At 45.6% G+C, this 13,898-nt stretch overlaps 1 protein-coding gene across 5 annotated transcripts in view; it reads left to right on the top strand.

Moving 5' to 3' along the window:
- SLC8A3 (solute carrier family 8 member A3) overlaps positions 1 to 13,898 on the top strand; it is a 149,816-nt gene that overhangs the window by 15,143 nt on the left and 120,775 nt on the right. For all 5 annotated transcript variants that reach the window (XM_060140248.1, XM_060140229.1, XM_060140238.1 and 2 more), the window contains one exon: positions 5,768 to 7,613. In XM_060140248.1, the coding sequence (XP_059996231.1) occupies positions 5,830 to 7,613 (1,784 nt within the window). In that variant the 5' untranslated portion in view covers positions 5,768 to 5,829. The remainder of the gene's footprint in view (positions 1 to 5,767; positions 7,614 to 13,898) is intronic.

Raw genomic sequence — 13,898 nt, forward strand, 5'->3', positions numbered from 1 at the left:
TCAAAGTCTCATAGCTTGTTGAGGCAGAGCTGGGAAGAAAGTTCTTGCCTCCTGCTTTCAAATTTGGGGCTCTGCCACTGCTCCGGGCTGCCTCGGAGTATGTAGAGCCTCCAAGCTCGTAGCAAGGGCTCCATAACCAGAAAGACTCACCATCCCCTCCCCAGGCCCTTGCTTTTCAAAGGGGGAACCCAGACGTAGGGTATCTACCCGGCACGGTGGTTAACACCATGTGCTCTGGAGTCAGGCTGCCAGAATCCAAGAGCTTATTTTTCTTCTTACTGTGATTTGAGCAAATTCTTTAACCTTCATGAACTCCAATTTGCTTATCTGTAAAATAGGCGTGATGATAATATTAACTTTTTCACTCTGAAGATTCAAAGAGATCATAATGCACGAAAAGCAGCATCATCGTAGTTTCCTCCTTGGATCCAAGTTCCAACTGTGGCAGACGAACTACCTAAGCAGCAGAGGTCACGTCTTTCCTACTCTTTGAGAGCGCCGGGAATTTCGTTCCTGTGTTTCTGGGAGAGCACTGCCACAGAGAGGACTCTGCAGACTCTTATCCCCTGTAGGCAGAGGAAGTACAGACGATGCGGTGTTCCTGGACTTGGGTGACACTTCAGATCCAGTGCAGCCTGGCTGCACCTAAAACTTTATGTAACTTGGCTGTGACGCCTGTGCAGGGGCCCAGATTTAGAAGCAGAGCAGGATGAGTCTACCCAGGCTGGTGACAAGCCCGGAGCAGTGTTCCCCATTGGAGAAAGTGGAGGGCGTAGCAGCAGGGAGAATTTGCTCAGTCTGGCCTGGTGGCACTGTTTTATTAATGATCTGGAAGAGCAGAGGAACAGTGATTTTCATTAAATATGCCAGTGATATTAAAAGATGTCAGGAGCCACTGCTGAGGACACAGACACCTTGCAGACGGCCCCTGGGGGCGTTAGGAAAATAATTCAGGAAAAAGATGAGAGCCTGTGGGCTGAGCTGAGGGGACAGAGGGTCATCATAGGCAGAATATACCCTAGGCCCACCCTCTTTGTCTGTATCCGTTCTGTTTCCAATAGATTTCAAACTGATCTTCCTGCTTTGGTTTTCTTCCTCCTACAGCCATCCTAAACGCTTTAGCCAAATTGGTTTTTCTGAAATACAGATCAGACCATGTCATTCTCCTGTTCAGAATCCTATCATTGGCTTTTCACTGCCCTTAGGATAAAAAAATCCCATCTTCTCAGCCTGGCGTATAAGACTTGCCATGAATTGGGTCCTCCCTCTGTGACCAGCCTCATCTTCTGCCCCTTCTGCCTCGCACTGAATTCCTTGTAATCCTGTGCACACAGCAGGCTTTTCCATGGCTTCGTGTCTTTGCTTGGGCTGTTCTCTTTGACTCAAGTGCCCTTCCCACTTTCTTTCTTTTTCTTTCTTTCTTCATCTTCTTCTTTTTTTTTTAAACTAAAGCTCACTCATGCTCGAAGCCTCATTTCAGGGATCACTTTCTTCAGAACACCTCCTGAGTCCCCAAGCTGGCTCAGTGCCCTCCTCGCGTGCGGCAGGTATACCTTCACTGACGAAGGTAGAAGTGCCTATATGTGCAGCTCTCCACCGCTGCTAGGTGGTACCTTCGAGGGCAAACCCTGTATCATTTTTTATTTTGCCCACTGGCATCTAGTACCAGGCCTGGAGAATCATAGGCGTTTGTTAATGTTTGTCAAACTGAACTGATGGGAAGGAGAATATTCGGGTGGGAGATGGCCTCGGGCAACCAGGACACCCCCAGGAAACCTGGGGACCGGGCAACTCTACCAAATGGTTGGTCTCTCCTGTGAGGGTACGTGAGGCAGTCATATTGCTTCTAAGTCCACAGAAGACTGGAAGCTGATGGGGGCTCGTGGACATTCTGCAACAAATTGGGACATCCTAGTAAAGTGGAGTGGTTAAGACCATAAATTTTATGTCACTTGTGTGTGGGCTCTGGCTCTGCTACTTCTTTGCTTTATGCTTTGAGTAAATGACTCAAATGACTTAACTAAGACTCAGTTTCCCAAAATGTAAAAGAGGGATAAAAATAGTACTAATCTCATAGGGTTGTTCTGAAGATGAAATGGGATCATACTTTATGCACACAATAAGCACTTTTAAGTGTTAGTTACAATCATTAATATCTTCCTTATTTGGGGTGGTTCTTGGGGGTCTCAAGCTGAGTCGCCTCCCTGACTTAGGGCTGATTAAAAGCCTTCTGGAGCCATGAAATATCACTTGGGTCTCTGAGGGACTGCGTGGACCCCCCAGGAGGTTGGGATCTGTCTCAGTTGGTGTCTGGGGCTGGGGCAATGGCACAAAAAGATGACTGTTCGCTTGTTCATCAGAGACGTCCCCTCTCCCTCTAACTTCTCAGGCAGAAACCATCTCCCGGTAGGGCCGGAAAGAACAACTGGGCATCCACGGCTCGTTTTCCACCTTCAGTTCCAACTACTTGATGCAGGCAATTCTTAGCCACCTTCTTGCCTTGTTTTCTTTTATCCTTTCCTTCAATTCATTTGTTTTGGTCAGGGAACAGCCTGATTCTGACCACATGATAGCATAGTCCCCATAAAAACCTATTGCCACGTGTGTCTGTAGGACCAAGGGAAATAAAGGCCATGATCCTGCTTAATTATCCAGGTAGGTAAGATCAGTAGGAATCCTCGTCCCCCTTTGATCAGGATAACTCTACTAGCTCAATGTTACATGTCCCCTGACTGCAGCAGGCCAGCCCTCTTCCCTAACCTGTGGATAGCCCACCCCTGTGGGCTTGGCCAGCCATGCAGCTGCTACCGCCTGTCACCATGTTGGCTCTTGATCAAAGAGCTGCTCCAGCTGTGCCCACCTTCTGTCTCCTCATGTCTGGGGCTTATCAGAATTCACAGAGTGTTGTGTTTTCAGAGGTCAAGGCAAGGAGCCAAGACCTGTCTCTGTCCACATTTCTCTGGCTAGGTGAGTGCCAAACCTATGAATAGGGTCACTGTGTGCATCACAGATTATGAGGGCTTTGAATATGGATGCTGAACACCTTCAACCTCTCTACTCCTCCATGGTCATTGTCATAGCCTCTTCTCCTCTGAGTGAGGTCAAAGCTCCAAGCACCTTCTGGGATGACCCCCAGTACCTGGACTAATGGGGAATGTGGTCCTCAGCAGTTGGCTCTGTGGATGAACGAAACCAAGTTAATCCACAGAGCCCTTTGGGAGGAGGGCCTTCAGGATTACAGTATGCACCAGGGTGTACTGTGTCCCAAAGGGAATTTCCCTTTGAGTACAAGCCTTGGGAATTTAAACAGGTCCTACATAGCCTCTAAAATCTAGTCCAGATTTGTCTATGAGATTTTTTTTTTTCCTAAAACAAATGACTATAATTCAGATTGTAAAATGACTTTAAAGAAGGCTGATTTCTGAGTTTATTAGTCTTCTCAGGCTACCATAACAAAATACCATAGATTGAGTGGGTTAAACAGTAGAAATTTATCGGGAGGCTGGGATTCCAAGATCAAGATACTGGCCAATTTGGTTTCTGGATAGAGGTCTCTTCCTGGCTTGCAGATGACCACTCTCTCCCTATGTCCTCACAAAATGGACAGCTCTCTCTCTCTCTCTCTCTCTCTCTCTCTTTCATCTTCTTATAAGGCCACCAATCCTATTGGATTAGAACCCCACCCTTATGACTTCATTTCACCTAAATTACCTCCTAGAAGTCCTATCTCCAAATAAAGCCACAGTGTGGATTAGGGCTTCAACATAGGAATTTGGGGAGGGGCACATTTCAGTCCATAGCACTGAGGAAGCTTCCATCAGGGTCACATTTATTTATTCCCAAACATACGTTTACTGAGCATCTAACTAACTACTTAGGATACTGTGATAAACAGAATAGACATAATCTTTGCATTTATGTCATTCATAGTTTAATGGATGAGTTAGTCATTAATCATATAATCCTACAAATACCCATGTGATTTCAAAATGTTATAAGTGCCACGAAGGAAAATTAAAGAGGGAGTTGACCATTTCTAGGGTGAACATAAGTTTTTCTGAGAGAGTGACACTCAAGCTGAGATCTAAAGCATTGTTAACAGTGGGGGTACGAAGAAGGAGCAGTCATTTTGGTCGTGGGTGATGTTATGGGCAAAGGTCCCGAGGTGGAAAATAAGTTGATGTACTCTAGGACCTGATATGGCTATTACTGCAGAAATTCAGTGAGAGGGACAGTGGCAAGAGCTGAGGGGGAAGAGGAGGAAGAAAGTAGCTCGTGCGAGGCTTGGCGGGTCATGGTAAGGATCCTGGTCTCTATATTAAGAGCGAGGGGAAAATACTGAAGGACTTCAAATGGGGGAGTGAGAGCATAGGTTTGGGTTTTTTTAAAAAAAGATGACTGTGGCTATATGAGAAGATGGAATAGAGAATGGTCAGAGTTGGAGTGAGTTCAGTAAGGAGGTGACTGTAGTAGATTCATCTGGTGAGGAGTAAGGGGCCTTGGGCTGTGATGGTGGTGAGAGAGTTGGGGGGAGAGTTGGTAGGGTTTAGTGCTGGACTGGAGAAAGAAAGGCTTGCAGACAGGCAGCGATTTTTGAGCATGAGAAACCGGGTGAATGGAAGTGCTATTTTCTGAAATGGGAAACAGCGGAGAAGAAGGAGGAGCAGGTAGGGAATAGCAGCATTCCTCCATTACTAACAATACTCCTACATGGTTATAGCAGAGGTAGAAAAATGGGCAAATTGCTTATTTTCAGGTGTTGAATATTTGCTTCCTCATTTCATCTGAATGAGGCAATGAGTAGAAAGAGAAGTCTGTAGTTTCAGCTGAGTTTCTTCCATTTTTCTGAACTCATGCTCACCTTTTAGTGCTTTTAGTGCTTTGAGACCAGCAGAGGAGGCTGCATTTCACCCCCAAAATCTTGCCTACAGATGAAAAGAAACTTATTTGAGAGCCACTTGCATGTTATTTATAGTGCTTTCTACCACCTGGCCCTTTCAGTGTTTGGGTGTGGAATTTGAGTGGCTGACTGATCTTCACCTTCCTGTAACTGGATACCTAAACTCTTTCATAAGCATGTTTTGCTGGAGGGCTAAGGACTGCCGTGGACTGGTCTTGGGCACAGCTTACAGGGCGTCAGTTTAGCTATATGGCAGGTAATATTCACTACAGAACATCTCTTGATTTCCCAAGTGATCTCAGAATTACAGCTTGCCTCCCTAAATTTTTCATATGGGGAAGGAGTTTTTCCCAACCAGACTCAACTGCACACAGAGCAAGGTGTTCTATCTGGGGGGAGTAGCCCAGGAAAGAAGTTCAATATGTACTCCTGCAAACCTATGTTATGCAAGATTCTTGAGTATCTTAAGTATGACGACAGTGTGGTAAGGAAGGCTGAAAACTCTAGAAACAGTAGAAGTGAGGATGAATATTCATGTTATACTTGGTCAATTTTAAGTTGATTGTTGAGAACTCTCACAGATAACAAAGGGGTTGGAAGACAGGACTAAAAGGGTACCACTTAAGTTTCCAATACCAATATTCCCAGCTATTTTAAGCCATATTTCAACGGAGTCTACCAGAGGGTCCTGAGGACAGAGCAGCTATTTGTACCTCCCAGTGACATCTATTTTTCCAAGTGAGAGACTGCCAATGTGTTAGTGCAATACGTCAGTCAAGGTGAAGCGTCAGTTTGAATTGGCGGGAACCTGCCCTTTGCTGTCCTCCTTTTCTTCATGCCTTTTTCTGCCCCTCTGATCTCTTCTAGGTCTCTGGACTGTCAGGTGGACCATTGGTGCTGCAGTGGAAGCCAGCAGCTAAGTCTTGTGTATGGCGTGGTTAAGGTTGCAGCCTCTTACCTCTGCCTTCCTCCATTTTGGGCTGATTACCTTTGTGCTCTTCCTGAATGGTCTTCGGGCAGAGGCTGGCGGCTCAGGGGATGTGCCCAGCACAGGGCAGAACAATGAGTCCTGTACAGGGTCATCGGACTGCAAGGAGGGTGTCATCCTGCCAATCTGGTACCCGGAGAACCCTTCCCTTGGAGACAAGATTGCCAGGGTCATTGTCTATTTTGTGGCCCTGATATACATGTTTCTCGGGGTGTCCATCATTGCTGATCGCTTCATGGCATCTATTGAAGTCATCACTTCTCAAGAGAGAGAGGTGACTATCAAAAAGCCCAATGGAGAGACCAGCACAACCACGATTAGGGTCTGGAACGAAACTGTCTCCAATCTGACCCTTATGGCCCTGGGTTCCTCTGCTCCTGAGATCCTCCTCTCTTTAATTGAGGTGTGTGGTCATGGGTTCATTGCTGGTGATCTGGGACCTTCTACCATTGTAGGCAGCGCAGCCTTCAACATGTTCATTATCATTGGTATCTGCGTCTACGTGATCCCCGATGGAGAGACTCGCAAGATAAAGCACCTCCGAGTCTTTTTTGTCACTGCTGCTTGGAGCATCTTTGCCTACATCTGGCTCTATATGATCCTGGCCGTCTTCTCTCCTGGTGTGGTCCAGGTTTGGGAAGGCCTCCTCACTCTCTTCTTCTTTCCAGTGTGTGTCCTTCTGGCCTGGGTGGCAGATAGGCGACTGCTCTTCTACAAATACATGCACAAAAAGTACCGCACAGATAAACACCGAGGAATCATCATAGAGACAGAGGGTGGCCACCCCAAGGGCATCGAGATGGATGGGAAAATGATGAATTCCCACTTCCTAGATGGGCATCTGGTGCCCCTGGAAGGGAAGGAAGTGGATGAGTCCCGCAGGGAGATGATCCGGATTCTCAAGGATCTGAAGCAAAAACACCCGGAGAAGGACTTAGATCAGCTAGTAGAGATGGCCAATTACTACGCTCTCTCCCATCAACAGAAGAGCCGCGCCTTCTACCGGATCCAGGCCACCCGTATGATGACTGGCGCAGGCAATATCCTGAAGAAGCACGCAGCAGAACAAGCCAAAAAGGCCTCTAGCATGAGCGAGGTGCACACTGATGAGCCGGAGGACTTTGTCTCCAAGGTCTTCTTTGACCCGTGCTCTTACCAGTGCCTGGAGAACTGTGGGGCTGTGCTCCTGACAGTGGTGAGGAAAGGGGGGGACATGTCCAAGACCCTGTATGTGGACTACAAAACAGAGGATGGTTCTGCCAATGCGGGGGCTGACTATGAGTTCACAGAGGGCACTGTGGTTCTGAAACCAGGAGAGACCCAGAAGGAATTCTCTGTGGGCATCATCGATGATGACATTTTTGAGGAGGATGAACACTTCTTTGTGAGGTTGAGCAACGTTCGCATAGAGGAGGAGCAGCCAGGGGAGGGGATGCCTCCCAGAGTACTCAATAGTCTTCCCTTGCCTCGGGCTGTCCTGGTGTCCCCTTGTGTGGCCACAGTCACCATCTTGGATGATGATCATGCGGGTATCTTCACTTTTGAATGTGACACTGTTCATGTCAGTGAAAGTATTGGTATCATGGAGGTCAAGGTTCTGCGGACATCAGGTGCCCGGGGCACAGTCATCGTACCCTTTAGGACAGTAGAAGGGGCCGCCAAGGGTGGTGGTGAGGATTTTGAAGACACATATGGGGAGATGGAGTTCAAGAATGATGAAACTGTGTAAGTAACCTTTCCACAGTCCATCTGCCTCCGTCCCTTGCCACCCCCTTCTCTCCTGCACCATGTTTTAAAACTTTTTCTTGTATTTGTGTTAATGTCAAACTTTGGTTCCATCACAGGTATGCAGGATCAGCAGACCCTCCTGCCAGGTTCTGCTTCCAAAATCTCCTTCAGCTTTCTCACTTTAAATTGTTTACGGGCAAGGAATCCTGTGGCAGGATCTAAGGACGTAGAACATTTTGTCCACTGAAACTCAAAATGATGGCTGGTGGAGGTGTGGGATGACAGAAGTTCTGATATCAGATTTGGGGGGATTCTTGTGAATTCTCCTAGCAAGAGCTAGGAGACTGCTTGGGTCTCTCCTTCCTCCTTTTCTCAGGCCAAGGGCTTACATGAGCTTTGAAGCCAATCCTTTCCATTCTGAGACGGTGGTAGCCCAATCAGGACATCCTCAAGAAAGTGAGTGGCATTGGCTTTTTTTTTCCAGTACCACATTGCAACTGTATTGTATAAGCAGATTTCAGGCACCTCTCCTTCAATTTGGAAATTGCAAAATTGATTGAAACTTAGCAGTCTCTTTAAACACCAATAGGCTATTTTATGGTGCGAGGCTTGCCCAGTTTAGGTGAGATGAATCAGTATGGCTTGGGTCCTGGAGGTATCTTGGAGAAGCAGAGCTCCCAGGGCAGCGGCCACCCGTCTTCAGTCACAGGTCTAAGCTCCAAAATCTGGCTAAGCAGTGGAGGAGAAGCCTCTTAGGAATTGTGGGGGGAAAATACATCTTCTGTGTGGTCATCTCTTTTCATCGTCCAGAGTTCTCCTAAAATACTTCTCAGGTTACTGCCCCATTTAGTCCTTCAGACACTGGGTCTTGCACTTCTATTGCCTTTGTCACTGTGAGGCCTCTCCCCATTGAAACATCCTGTACTGGGTATTCAGTCCTGTTCTCGGATGGATATCTTTAAAGAAGATAGCAGACTGAATCTCCCCAGGATTTGCAGCTTATGAGAGGGCAGACTTTCCAAGGTGGCCAAGAAGAAAGGGGATGAGAAAGGGGAACATTGGTCTCAGAATTCCTGCTCACATCCACGAGCAATAAGCAGTAGAGGGGAAGGTGTGAAGAACAAAAGGGGCATATATAGACAGTGGGAGATGTCAAACTGCTCCAAGAACCTGCTAAAACCACTTTCAATGGGAAATGAAAACTCTCATCTGTAAAGTGGGAATAACAATACTTTCCTTGCCTCAAGGCTGGGCTCGTCTCTTTTTGCAGTTCCTCCCAGCTGTAGGATTTTCTGAACTATAAACCTAGGCTCTCATACCCACAGCAGCCAAAGATGGAACAGGGGGTACTGTCTTCTGAAATGAAATGGCCATTGACAAAGTGATTTATTGGAGCTCTGTTTAGTCATTTTGCTGGGAAGGATAATAACTCGTTAACCTAAGTAAAAACCTGTTCCTTCTAGAGAATACTATCCATTTATATACATACAAATGAAGGCCCTCGCTGGGAGGAAAAACTCCATGAAATTTCACACGTATTTATGGCAATGTCAGTAGATAAGAAGTTATTGTCAGGCATTAAATGACATCAAGACCACAGCATTGGCCATAACTGGACAGACTTGGGGTTCCTCCTATTCAGTACCTGTCTACCGAGGGAACTGAAGGGTAGTTTTTGAGAGATCAGAAGTTGAGCTCGCAATTTCTTCACCTCATTAATAATCAATTGTGCACCTAGGATCTCTAAATATGACTCAACCTGCCTCAGACCTGTGTGTATTTTCAGCTAGATTACTGTCTTGGTGTAAAGGAGCCTCATGAATGATCGCTTCCGGGTGATATTTGTTCTAAACGTATGTGCAGTTCCACACGTTTGAGATGCTGGTCCAGGGTATTGTAGGGTTTCCCATCGATTCCTTTGCATTAGTTTTTAGACTTCAGTAGACTTTAGACTACCCTCTTGGCCTTCTTCATTGCAGAAGAATGAGTCCAAAGCCTACTGGTCTCTTCTCACAAAAGGAGCCCTACCTTTGATACTTTAAATTGTAATTTTACATCTAGAGGCAGTATGATACAGCCAAAAAAACCCATGGGCTCTAAGTATAGTACTCTGGGTTAGGATGCTGGCTCTACTACTGATTTAACTATGTAGTTTGGAGAAATTTTATTAACTTAGATTATTTCCTCATTGAAAAAATGGGGATAATAATGTCTCTCATGCAGGGCTGTTATAATGATTGAAGATATTATATGCAGTGTTCCTTGTACATGGTATGTGCTCAGTAAGCAAGGCCATTAATAGTAATATCAATGAATTAACAATATTCTTCAGAAGACACCATTGATCCAATCAGGTTACCTGATTGGATCTCTGTGTGACCCTAATTAATAAGCTTGCAAGTTTTTTGGTTACCATGAAGATTACTAATCTAAACTCATAAAATACTGGAGCCAGAAGGGACCTCAGAATATCTTCCAGGTATCATAGAGTAGTGCTTCTCAAATTTTAATGTGCTCATGGGCCACTCAGGGATCTTGCTAAAATGCAGATTATTATTCCAAAGGTCTAGGGTAGAGCTTGAGATTCTGCATTTCTAACAAGCTCTTGATGCTCCTGGTGCCAAGTTAGAGGTGAAAGGCTCTAAAGCTCTTGCCGAAACCATGAAACCCAGGAAGGAAAGTGGCTTTTCAGATGACTGTCATGATTGGATCATGAATGCTTGCTTTCCAGGTCCAATGTTCAACTTCATCTTATCTAGAATCTAGCTCTTACCCTGAGACCCTGCTAATCGCAATACCGATTTGGAAACTGAAATTAAAACCCTCAGGAGGACTTAGACAGAAGCTGTGTGACACCTGGAACGATTTTACTTTCTAATCCTTCTCTCTTTGTGTAGCTTTTTTTGCCCACCAGTCCTGGTAGCACTGTCACTTTTGCCCTCACCATACTCCTCTGAATCTATTCAGGATGAAGCCAGGCCTATGCTCTATCAATAATACTAGGTCCGTGAATTCACTCATTTGGTTTTGTGCTTTACTTCTTCAAAGGTGTCCTTAGCACCGTGGTAGGATGAAAAAACATGAACCTTGGCGTCTGACAAACAGGTGTGAATCCATCACTCACCAGCTGTGTAACTTGTAATGAGTCACTTCAGCTGTCTGAGCCCCAGATATTTTGTTGGAATGATAGGAACAATAACATCTATTCTTCAGGATTGTGATAAGTACTACATACAAATAGGAAGAAAATGCACCTTCAGCACAGTGCCTGCTCATCAAAGGTGCTCATTCATTCAGCAGACAGTTATTAAATATCTGCTACATCCTAGGTACATTACTAGGTACCGGAGAGAAATAAGTGATTAAGATAAGCTGGCATTTCAGCTCCCAAGGATCTTATTCTCCAGTGGAGTGGACACAAGGTGTACACACAAATCAAAACACATGGGAGAAGTATGGTTGAGATAAGCTCAATAAGAGGGGAATGAAACTCCTAATTGTGTGTGTGACATCACTGAAGATTTTTGTTTTTTAATTTATTTATTTACTTATTTTTGGCTGCGTTGGGTCTTCGTTGCTGCGCGCAGGCTTTCTCTAGTTGCGGCGAACGGGGGCTACTCTTCGTTGCGGTGCGCGGGCTTCTCATTGCGGTGGCTTCTCTTGTTGTAGAGCATGGGCCCTAGGCACGTGGGCTTCAGTAGCTGTGGCTCATGGGCTCTAGAGCGCAGGCTCAGTAGTTGTGGCGCACAGGCTTAGTTGCTCCACGGCATGTGGGATCTTCCTGGACCAGGGCTCGAACCTATGTCCCCTGCCTTGGCAGGTGGATTCTTAACCACTGCGCCACCAGGGAAGTCTGACTAAAGTTTTTAAAGTCACCTTCATTAAGGATGTAGTAGTGAAGTAGATGAAGAGGGGCGGGGGGTGGGTGGAAACATGATTACTTTAAACCCACGTTACAATAAACTCGTGATCTTTGAGAGGGATACTACTGACATCTTCGTGCTCCAGAAGAATCCATACCTTTGTGACTACCACTGCAGCACATCCTGGGAATAATAGCCTCTGAGCCTCCTGCAGATAATAATAAAGCCTCACCGAGATACGGGTGCTTGCCAGCACGTTCATCCCACTCACTGAGCGTGTGGCTGGCTCCTGTATCCCAGGCTCACAGCGTGCCTCTGCAAACATAAGATTATTGCGACTCATTGACCTTTGGGGTCTCTGGGAATAGTCAAAGCCACAGATGTCAAGATCTACTGTAATTAAATAACATAGGCCTCCTTCAAAGAAGGATCGAGTATTAGCTGTACCGTGCATTTCCCAAGCAACTCAGAACGTTAAAACTGGAAGCTATCTGACCTCCCAATTTTACAAATCATGAAGTTGAGAATCAGAGATGCAAAGTGACTTGTCCAGGATCACACGGGTAGATATGATAGAAAGTTAGACTTTTAGATAGAAAGGAGTTTTTAGATGCTACTGATTTAATGTCTCCCCCTCCCGATTTGGACCTTTCCATTTTATTTTTATCCATCAAAATCTCAGCTTCGGAAAGAATATGGAAATTCTTGGGTGACAGATGCTCTGGAAGTGCACATCCAGGAGTGTTATGTGACTAATGTCTTAACTAAGAATAATAATATATTATGGACTATTTTTAATCTCTTGGTTCACCTTGAAACTGTTGAAGGAAAATAGTGAGCCCATAGAAAAGTTTTAAAAAGCTTTGTCTTAGTGATCTCTTGCTGAGGGAGACATGTGTAGCTGAGACATCTTTTAGTGATGGTTAACTTCAGGCTAGACCTTGTTGCATGAAATAATGCAGGGTTTTTTTTTTTGTTTTTTTTTTTTTCAGAATGATGCAGGCCATTCTCTTCCAGGGGTGCTTTCTCTATAAAGTTTCAGCCCAAGGCATCTTCCCATCAAAACCTATACAAATCTGGAGTTATCCAGGACACAATTTTTACATTCTCCAAGTTGACTGAAACACAGTGGACTTTTCTCTTTTTCTTTGGCTCAGCAGGGTGATAGGATAGTCTGTCTGGCCACGGAGGAAGATGATTTGCCTCTAGAATGCCCTTTCTGTGCTTGAGAAAAGTCACAAGCTGCACGCTTAGTGAGGGTGGGAGTGCAGTGGAGGTAGATGTATTTCCCCCTTAGCTGGCATCCCTCCCTTTCTCCTCTCTTCTGCCTGCAGTACCTGATTTCCAGTAACAAGCTGTCTTTGTGGCTTTAGGAAAACAGTCGGTCACCCGGGCCACGGCTTCATGGAACTCACAGTGGAGCTGTGTGCTTGGTTCAGAGTTGTCCTGAAGAAGGGGATCCATGTCTAAGCCAATTGTTTAATGGGGGGACTTAACAGTACAGTGGAACATTTCAGGTAGGGTTGTTCAACTACAATTCTGTCTCTCTGGGGCCCAAAGGAGTGATGAGAGGCTATGTGGACTCTTTAGCAGAAGCTTTGGATGTTGTTCCCTGAAAGGCCCCAGGTCCTGCTAATTTTTTTCTTTTCTTCTTAATTACTGAAATTGCCGAAGAATATGTCAAAGGGTGACATATTCCAACTTCAGGATTCATAAAGCACCCCAAGTATACTTAAACCGTACATGTCTGGAAAGATCTCCAGAGTCTTCCTGGTTAATTTGTTGTAGGGTCTAAGGGTACAACATTCCTGGCAATACTGGATCAGGCAACACTCCCTCTACTTGACCTGGTCAGGGACCATCTACAGCAGAGCGTTCAGTGTGCCTGCCCTGGGTCTTCTCGCTTTGGTCTGCCATCTGGTATGAGAAAGTTCAGGGTGCAGGGTTAGAGATTCTGCCAGGAAGAATGTCAGTTTGGGTTTGAGGAGAGAGACGCACTGCCATTGGAGATGATCACATGACCAGCCAATCAGAAGGTGAAACAGTCTCAGCCTCAAAGCAGGGTCTCCTGTGCACTGCTTGGAATGATAGTAGTTGGGGCGTCAGGCAGTAATAAAGGAATGACAGTGGAGATCCTGCTATGGACCTTGCTTCGTTTGTCTCGACTCTTCGAAGTTTCCTCATTCGCTCACAAGCATGATGGAAAGGGATACTTGGGCAAAGTGAGGTGGCTGAGTGGGGAGGACTCTTCCTTTTTGTCCAACTTTTATCAACTTCCCAGGTGTATTTGGGTCATACATGAGCACTTATTCCTTCCCCATCCTTTAGCTGTGCCCCTGTCAACTCCACGAGGAATGGAGTAGAATTCAGAGCTACAGTCTTCGGTTTATTCAAGACGTTGTTTTCTTGCTGTCTTTTT

Source organism: Lagenorhynchus albirostris, chromosome 1 (genome assembly GCF_949774975.1).
Source record: "Lagenorhynchus albirostris chromosome 1, mLagAlb1.1, whole genome shotgun sequence".
Lineage (NCBI taxonomy): Eukaryota > Metazoa > Chordata > Mammalia > Artiodactyla > Delphinidae > Lagenorhynchus > Lagenorhynchus albirostris.